The following is a 9,954-nucleotide window of genomic DNA, read 5'->3' on the forward strand; positions in this document are numbered from 1 at the left end:
TAGCGGGCACGAGCGCGGGCTCCAGCATGGACTCAGAGATCGTCCGCGTTCTCTCCAAGGCCGTGGAAGACCTCGGGCTCGATTGGTCTTCCCCGGAAGAACCCGCCCGCAGCCGACTGGACGAGTGGTTCCTGCAGGGGCGCCGACAGGCCCCTCGACAAAGACCCTCCCCCTTCTTCCCGGAAGTTCACGACGAACTCACGAAGTCGTGGAAAGCCCCGCACTCCGCTCGCCTGAAGCCCTCTTTTTCTTTGTCGCTCTCCTCCATGGACGGCGCAAATGAAAGAGGCTATGAGGGGACTCCACCCCTCGAGGAGGCCGTGGCCAACCACCTGTGTCCACCCTCCAACGCTGGATGGAAAGCTAAGGCTTCTCATCCCTCGAAGCCTTGCCGGTCCACGTCAGCTCTCGCCGGTCGCGCATACGCCGCCGCCGGCCAAGCTGCATCAGCGCTTCACTCTATGGCTGTCCTACAGGTGTTTCAAGCCAAACTTCTCCGCAGTATGGACGAGTCTGGACCCGAGCCTGAGGCATTTAAGGACCTGCGCAGCGCCACTGACATAGCGCTGCGAGCCACAAAAGCCACCGCCCAATCCATCGGCCGTGCTATGGCTAACCTGACTGTCCTTGAGCGCCATCTGTGGCTGACGATAACTGATATGAAGGATGCAGATAAGGCGTCTTTCCTCGATGCGCCGATCTCCCAAGACGGCCTGTTTGGACCAGCGGTGAAGGAGTTCGCCGAGCGCTTCACCGAAGCCCGTAAGGACTCACAGGCTATGCGTCACTTCCTGCCTAAGCGATCTAGCTCATCGCAGAGCCGCCAACGGCCGCCTCAACAGCAGCGAGCTAAGACGGCGCCCCCCGTTTCTCAGCCCAAACCTGAAACGGATTTTCGACGCCGCTCGCGCTCGGCCAACAGGAAGCAACCGCCCGAGCGACGGGGACCTCGGCCCAGGATTGTGCTGAACCCAGAGCCTCGTAAGTCCTCCTAGCCACAGGGAGGAAAAGGGAGAGCGCGTGTCTCGCAAAAGCCGGACCGTTCTCTCCAAAACGCCTAAAGCATTACCCAGTTCCCTTACAGGCGGCTGGAAATGTCTATACAGCAGTCAATGTGCCAGCCACACAGCTCGCCCACCTGCAAACAAACGCCGTTTTTACGGCGACACACAGAAATCACATAAAGAGCTATTTTCTGCCTGTGTCATTAAAGGGTCACGTGTCCACACCAAAGTGCGCATTCCCACTTTTCAAAACTGTCAACGCAGTGCCAAATGTTGTCCCAGCTCAGGCTGGACGCCCCATAAATGTAGATTGTGTGCCAACTGTTACGTATTTACCACTACACACAAGCACTGTTCCCACAGTTATAAACACTTCCCCAGTAAAAGCGGGAAGTTGTATAAGAGTAGCGCGTGTGCCCGCTGTTATGCACGCACCCCAACTCACAAACACTGTTTATATGGCCAAAAACCCCCCGCCACGAGCGGGAAGTTTTATGAAAGTGGCGCGCGTGCCTACCACAGTATATGCACCCCCACCCATAAACACTATGCACACAGTGTCAAACATTGCCAGTGGCGAGCGTGGCTGTAATCTCACACGCACCCCTGCACTCGGCATTCAGCAGGGCTGCTCAGCGCGCGTCCGCGCCGCTGAGAGCTGTAAGCTCGGTGTTAACACAGAACGATTCGCTGACGGGAGCCATACGTCACTACGACACGCCCCCAGCCAGCAGTCAGCCCATATCTGTGCGAGCGAAAGCTTGGGAAAATATCCCCGACATGCCGAAGTGGGTTTTGAACATAATAAAACACGGTTACTCGCTTCAATTCGCTCGCAGATCGCCCCGCTTCACAGCGGTGGTAGAGACGAAAGTGAGAAAAGATGTTTCACATGTTCTACGCACCGAGATGCTCAAACTGATAGAGAAAGGCGCTATAGAAACAGTCCCCCCCTCTATGAGCGAGGCAGGTTTTTACAGCCGCTATTTTCTCGTCCCGAAAAAGGATGGCGGTCTCCGCCCCATTCTAGATCTCAGACATCTGAACAAAGCTTTAATGATTCGTTCGTTCAGAATGATAACTACCAAGCATATCCTCGCGCAAGTTCGCCCGAGGGATTGGTTTCTGTCAGTGGATCTGAAAGACGCTTACTTTCACATTCCAATAGCGCCTCATCACAGGCCGTTTCTGAGATTCGCTTTCGAGGGATTGTCATACCAGTACACAGTACTACCATTCGGCCTGTCACTGGCACCCCGTACATTTACGAAATGTATGGATGCAGCACTTTCCCCCCTGAGACAGCGGGGAGTGCGAATACTGAATTATCTCGACGATTGGCTAATACTAGCACAATCAGAGAGCCAGTTAGTGACACACAGGTCTTGGATTATCAGTCATCTAGAGTGCCTAGGTCTAAAAATCAATTTTGCAAAGAGCATGCTATCCCCCAGCCAGAATATTTCTTTTCTGGGAATAGTGCTAGACTCAGTGCAGATGACGGCGCGCCTCTCATCAGAGCGCGCGCTCACTATCCGGCGCCTTGCAACATCGTTCAGAGCGGGCGCGCGCGCCCCCGTCAAGCGGTTTCAGAGGATGCTCGGTCTCATGGCCTCAGCATCAGCTGTACTCCAACTAGGATTGTTGCACATGCGTCCTCTCCAACGCTGGCTCAAAAGCCGTGTCCCCACTCGTGCGTGGCGCTCGGGCCACTTTTTAATCAGGGCAAATCACGGCTGCATAAAAGCCCTGACGCCCTGGAAAGCTGTCGACTGGTATCAGTCCGGCGTGAGTTTGGGTGTAAACACAAGGAGAAAAATGATCACGACAGATGCCTCCAAAATAGGCTGGGGGGCCGTTTACGAGGGCAGGCCTGTCTCCGGCTTGTGGTCAAACCCGGAGAAGCGCCTACATATCAACTGTCTGGAATTGAAAGCGGTCGCTTTGGCTCTCAGAGCCCTGCTCCCGTACTTGAAGGACGAGCACGTCCTAGTCCGAACGGACAACATGACGGAAGTCTCGCATATAAATCGTCAGGGTGGACTCAGATCGAGCTCCCTGCACTCGATGGCCAGGGAGCTCCTCCTATGGTCCCAGCGCAACCTGCGCTCGCTGAGAGCAGCGCATGTGCCAGGCGTTCTGAACCAGGGAGCGGACATGCTGTCCAGAGACAAAGTTCTCCCAGGAGAATGGTCTCTCCACCCCCTGACGGTTCAGTGGTTATGGCAAACCTTTGGCAGAGCAGAGGTCGACCTCTTTGCCTCCAAGGAGAATACGCACTGCCCCCTCTTCTTTTCAAAGAGCACGGACGCGCTCGCCCAAGTCTGGCCGAGCCGCCCGCTGTATGCCTTCCCTCCAGTTGCGATGCTACCCCAGGTCATCAGTCGGATCAGGGAGGAGAAATGTGCAGTGCTCCTGGTAGCCCCACTCTGGAAAAACCAGACGTGGTTTCCAGAACTGATGCAGATGATACAATCTGCCCCATGGCCGATCCCACTGAGGCTAGATCTCCTCAGGCAGGCCAACGGGACGATCCTCCATCCCGGCCCCGATCTGTGGGCCCTCCATGCGTGGCCCCTCAACGGATTCCCGGGAACCTCCCCAGTGGAGTGTTGAGAACCATCACTGAGGCACGAGCGCCCTCTACGAGGCGCTTATATGCCCAGAAATGGAAGGTGTTCAGTGACTGGTGCAAGCCCAGGAACCTGAATCCTGACACATGCGAAGTACCGAGTGTGCTCGTTTTCTTACAAGAGCTGTTGGAGGCAGGCCGCACCCCCTCCACGCTCAAAGTATATGTGGCTGCCATAGCGGCATCACATGAGCCGGTCGAAGGACGCACACTAGGGAAAAACTACCTAGTTGTTCGTTTCCTGAGGGGCGCCAGGAGGATAAATCCCCCACGCCCCCCCTCGGTGCCGATTTGGGACCTGACCACGGTCCTGGACGCACTTAAGCGTGCCCCGTTCGAACCCCTCCGAACTGTGCACCTTAAACAGCTCTCGCTCAAAACTGCTCTCTTGCTGGCTCTCGCCTCGGTCAAGAGAGTGGGCGACCTGCACGCGCTGTCATCAAGCGCTTCCTGCCTGGAGTTTGGACCTAACGACAACAGGGTTGTCCTCAGGCCAAGGCACGGGTATATTCCTAAAGTGCTCTCTACTCCTTTCAGAGCACAGGTGATATCTTTGGCCGCGCTATCGTCCCCAGCAGACGAAAGTGACGCCAATTTACTCTGCCCGGTCAGGGCACTCAGAGTATATTTGGAACGTTCTGCCCCGTTCAGACAGACAGAGCAGTTGTTCGTATGCTTTGGCGGCCGCACTAAGGGTCTGGCTGTATCAAAGCAGAGAATATCGCGCTGGATAGTTGATGCTATAGCACTGGCTTATGAGGCCAAGGGCCTTCAGTGCCCCTTGGGCATCAGAGCTCACTCTACGAGAGGCATGGCCTCCTCGTGGGCGTGGTCGAGTGGGATACCCATTCAAGATATTTGTGCGGCTGCAGGCTGGGCCTCACCGTCCACATTTATCAGGTTTTATAACCTACAGGTCCCCTCATTGCACTCTAACATACTGTCGGTCTAACTATGCATAGGCTGAGGTGTGTACATGCTGAGCATTATCCCCTCCCTCATAAAATCACATCTTTGCATCTGATATGGAGGATTTTTCATACATAACAGTACATAGAAATGTGCTTGTGTGTATATTTGGACGCCCTTTGGGCCGTTCCACGTTGTCCCTTTATAAAGCCCGCCTGCGGCTGGCTCGTTGGATAATTACTTCGCTAAAAAAAAAAAGAAAAAAAAAAAAAAAAAAAAAGCTCAGGCACCGGCCTCCGGCTTAATAGATGCGAAGTCAGCACGCACGGCGTTTTACATGGCGTTCCCATAGCGTAAGCATTACGCAATAGGAGAGACCTCTCGAAAGGGAACGACTCGGTTACTAACGTAACCTCGGTTCCCTGATACCCCTTTTCCACCAACAAGAACCGGGTGCTGGTTCAGAGCCAGAGCCAAAGCTGGTTCAAAGGGTTCGACTGACGAGCTTAATAAGAACCGATTTGCCTTTCCACCGGCTAGAGAGCCACAACAGAGCCAGATCTTACGTCACTGTATACGTCTCATGTTGCCCAGCAACGCTAGTGCGGTAGCGCCAAACAGTACGCCAGGCTTGTTCGAGATGCATCGGCTTCTCGCAGATCGATCTCCGCATGACATCAAAGCACTGCGATAGCGATCTAAAAGCACAAGGAGTCGTATGTTCTCCAAACACTCCCGCAGCTCCGATCGGTCCGCGCCGCTCCGATGCATCTCGAACAAGCCATCAACAATAACGGACGTTGCAATACTATGGATGCTCATGGGTTTACAAAATACATCGGAGTCCAACGCGTTTGTGCAGCTCGCCGTAACTTACATAGACGGATATTTATAATCGAGCTGCTATTAGCTCGACTAGCTGCTATTTAAAAATGGCGGTCACAAGTTTCTATTCGTCTTGTTGGTCACGGTAACCCCGCCCCCAGCCCCTGACGCAAGTGGTTCTTACTTGGCTCTGTTCTAGACCAGCAATGATTTGGTGCTACTTAAGAACCACTTTTCCTGGTTCGGAGCTGGTGCTTTGCGTGTGGAAAACCAAAGAACCGAATTGAAACTAGGCTCTGGCTCCGAACCAGCACCAGCTCTGCCTTGGTGGAAAAGGGGTATGAGAGGAGGGAACGAGTATTGCGTAATCTGCCGTGCTTGTGCTTGGTCAATTTGCTTCAGTCGATTGAACCTAAAGAACTCAGACGACGGGGTGCCCAATATATAGCCTTTGGCCACGCCCATCCTGGCGGGCTCTGACGCGCCTGGACGCGAAGCACGCTCATTGGAAGCGGGTTCAGAGTCGCCCCGTCATTGGTTCGTGCAAGTTGCCGCAGCACAGCCAATGACCGAGCTGCCTCGCTCATTACTGTATGCTGTGCAGCTGCAATGCGTTTTACATAAAGACTTCAATATTTCTCGAGAAAAGGAGTTTTCCCATAGCGTAAGCATTACGCAATACTCGTTCCCTCCTCTCAGGGAACCGAGGTTACGTTAGTAACCGAGTCGTTATAAAGTCAGAATTGTGAGATATAAAGTCAGAATTGCGTGATATAAAGTCAGAATTGCGTGATATAAAGTCGCAATTGCGTGTTATCAAGTCATAATTGCGAGATATAAAGTCGCAATTGCGTGTTATAAAGTCAGAATTGTGAGATATAAAGTCAGAATTGCGTGATATAAAGTCGCAATTGCGTGTTATAAAGTCAGAATTGTGAGATATAAACTCGCAATTGCGAGTTATAAAGTCCAATTATATGGGGGGGGGGGAAGACGGACTTTTTTCCTCTCAGAATAGTTTATATCTCACAATTCTGACTTCATAACACGCAATTGCGACTTTATATCACGCATTTCTGACTTTATAACACGCAATTGCGACTTTATATCGCGCAATTCTGACTTTATATCTCGCAATTCTGACTTTATAACACGCAATTGCGACTTTATATCACGCAATTCTGACTTTATATCACGCAATTCTGACTTTATATCTCGCAATTCTGATAAAGAAAGTCAGAATTGTGAGATAAAAAGTCGCAATTACCTTTTTTATTTTTCATTCTGTGGCGGAAACAAGCTTCCATAGTATTTGATGTGTTCCTAAATCTAAATAATTCCTCTTCATTACTATACTTATTAACCTATATGGCCTCTTTCCTCTACCGCACAGTAAAAACACAATTGCCTGAATTTGTAGGCTATTTAAGGAAACAGTGTCATCTTGTGTTTACTAGTTCAGTTGCATGACCTTAACAGTTGTAAAATACAATTAAAATTAATACTTTTTATTTGAATAAAAATGGCAAATTCTATCAGCTACAATTTAAATAAAAATGTATTTTTGTGTTATTGCATTCACACACAATCTTAGAAAACCCTTTTTTATCTTCTAAAGTTAAAACCTAACTTTAGTTTATCCGATTTCATATAACCTGTCTTATCACTGGATACTCAGATTTGTTTAGTGGCTGTTAAAATTTGTAAATAAATAAAATAACGTTTCTACTCCAAAGAAAGATAAAAAGGTCAAATAATAAAGATGTTTTTAATAATATTAGGCAATATGCATACTCCGTGGTGGAATTTGGGGTGACTTTCCTGCGGAAGACATCCCTAAAAAGGCCATTTCACATTTAAAGACGCAGGAGGGCGCCAGAGGTCCCTCTACGACATGTCACCTACACACCTGACCTGAGCTGAAAAGATCACAGACTGACTTCAACTGCTAACCTTTGAATATCGATATGACTGTTTTCAGTAATTCGCAGCATACTAGTAAGGCCTAATGACCACCTATATTTTGATCCAATTCTTCATCCTTCATAAAATAATTTCTAATCTAATCTAATGACGGCACTTACGATATTTACAGGCAATGTGTTCTCATAATAGCCTAATACTTGTAGTTTAAAATGTTTTATAAAATGACAAAATTCTGTTTTTAATTCGCACCACAGCAGAGACATGTCACCTGAGGATTACAGCTGGCAAAGCTTAGGCCACAGAGTTTGTTGAGTTGACAGAATCTCTTAGTAAATTGCCAGTTCTCGTGACTGAGGTAGTTTTCTATGTAGGTCTGTGTACGAGGCGTTTGGCGCGACAGAGCATCATATAGGGCTGGTTCCGCGCTTTATCCCTGGTGTTTACCGGGCAATAATTGCTGTTTTGCGCACCTGTGGGTGTGAGTAGACTGGCGCCGTCTGTGATTAGTCAGAGGAATGCAGACTTCTCCCGTAAAATACACTGACAACATTTCAGCGATAGATGGCATTCCAGTTAAACCGTGCTTCTCAACAATGGAGAAATAGATCCCTTTAATCAAGACTGTAAGCTTCATTCGATGGTAGCTACTTTTGGACAATTTGCATGTCTAAATGTAGGTTATTGATAGAGTAATTTACATGCACAATGTAAATGCATGCACAATTTGCCAGGTTAACGGTTCAGGCATCTTAACAAGGTTCCCTATTAACAAGAAACTTAAATTATAAATGAATTACATTGAATTAAATTAGCTGCGCCTAAATGTTCTAGAAAGGAACGTCCTTTATGTCTTTAAAACTTTAGAGAAAGCAAAAACTCCTGTGCATTTAAAGGCTTTTTCCATCTTGAAAAACAAATAGCCCAAATAGTCTTTATTTTTTTCTTTAATAGTCTCATTTTCAAATGTCCATGTTTTGCTAATGTTTTTGAACTATTGAATTTGTTTAGTAGATTAATGTTTGTTTCGTTTTTTTAACAACTCTTTGTAAATTAAAGACCTTTAAGACCAGAGCTGCAAGATGTTTTGTTATTTCGACTTGTCAAAGGTCTTCCTTTCAGCTGGCACTGGCAGGACTGCCTGCGAAGCGATTGGTTCGCTTTACCACATGACGCCCAGTATATGGCCCGCCCGTCAGCATCTCCAAGGCAGAGACCGCCGCGGAGCTCAACCCCTCTATTTACCATGGATATGTGACTTGGGGCAAAACGAACTACCTTTATAAGTTTTGTGATTTTTGTTTCATCGATTAATTGTTAGAGGTAGCCTACAGAATTTGAACATTATACGTGGTCACGGTAAGTAGCCTAAATTCAGTTGACTTTTTCCTGCAAAAATGACCGCTGTTCTGGATAGCCTTGGCTCGGATATGCATACAAACCATATTACCTCGAGCAGCTTCAGTACCGTTCACAAGTCGCAGGATTCCCCAACACTGCCGGTGTCAACTGTGACCGACAGCAGCTTCTACAGTAGTGCACAGACAGGACACTGCACAGGGACAGCGTACGCACAACTGGCATCTTATTCCTATCATCCTGGTACAGTGGGTAATGTTCACTACAGCCCCAAAGCTTACGATTTAGGTTATGCTGCTTCTTCCTATGGCGCTTATGGAACGTATGGACCCAGTTCTTCACCCACACCAACCGAACCGGGTAAGACCACCTCAGCATTCCCAAATGTCGTTTTCTTTTACCTACATTGTCTTATATTTTCTAATGACAATTTTGTGGTTAATTTTGATAGAGAAGGAAGAGAGTGAACCGGAGGTGCGCATGGTGAATGGAAAGCCAAAGAAAGTCCGGAAACCGCGAACCATCTACTCTAGTTTTCAGCTGGCGGCTCTCCAGCGCAGATTCCAAAAGACCCAGTATCTCGCGCTCCCGGAGCGCGCGGAACTGGCGGCGTCTATGGGCCTCACACAGACCCAGGTCAAAAGAGCGGATTATTTTTGTTGCTAAGATATGTGTAGACTGTATTTCTGTAGTAAAAGTAGTATTTCTTTTCATTGTAGTGTCCAAATTGTGTTAGTTGTTTTGGAACTGTATTGCCTGTTTAACTTAGATTTGCGCGTTGTTTTGAATATCCACAGGTGAAGATATGGTTTCAGAACCGACGCTCAAAATTCAAAAAGTTGTGGAAAAACGGCGAGATTCCAGCAGACCAGCAGATTGCAACCGGTGACTCTCCCTCTAACACTCCTCCACCACAGGCAGGATGGGATTTCCCTCCGAACCAGACAGCGAACGATGGGGACACGGTTTCAGAGCAGCCCGCGGGGCCACCAAACACCACTGCCCCATCGTTCTTGACAAACTATTCATGGTACTCCTCCACGAATACGGTCACACATCTACAGCCCAGTACCTTAATACAGCCTCATCACAGCTCTGCAATGAGTGCAGGGACCATATTCTAACAGAGGACTGAATACACCTGTTGTAGGAGGAAATAATAGGCCTATCGTGTCACTGGACTTGTATTTTAGGAGAAAATTAACTTTCAAATCTATTTTCAGGCTGGGTTTGCTAAAGATGTTTGCTGTGGAATACTTTGGATGCGCTCGAACAACGCACATTAAATTATTTTTCTATTTA

At 48.5% G+C, this 9,954-nt stretch overlaps 1 protein-coding gene across 1 annotated transcript; it reads left to right on the forward strand.

The window, feature by feature from the left end:
• The first annotated feature begins 8,402 nt into the window (after positions 1-8,402).
• On the forward strand, positions 8,403-9,954 carry dlx2b (distal-less homeobox 2b). The gene is made up of 3 exons (XM_077246851.1): positions 8,403-9,012; positions 9,104-9,288; positions 9,450-9,954. The coding sequence occupies exons 1-3, from the start codon at positions 8,691-8,693 to the stop codon at positions 9,774-9,776; spliced, it is 834 nt and encodes a 277-aa protein (XP_077102966.1). The 5' UTR covers positions 8,403-8,690; the 3' UTR covers positions 9,777-9,954.

Source organism: Siphateles boraxobius, unplaced genomic scaffold, assembly GCF_051911475.1.
Source record: "Siphateles boraxobius isolate OS27281-9 unplaced genomic scaffold, OSU_SipBor_1 29, whole genome shotgun sequence".
NCBI lineage: Eukaryota > Metazoa > Chordata > Actinopteri > Cypriniformes > Leuciscidae > Siphateles > Siphateles boraxobius.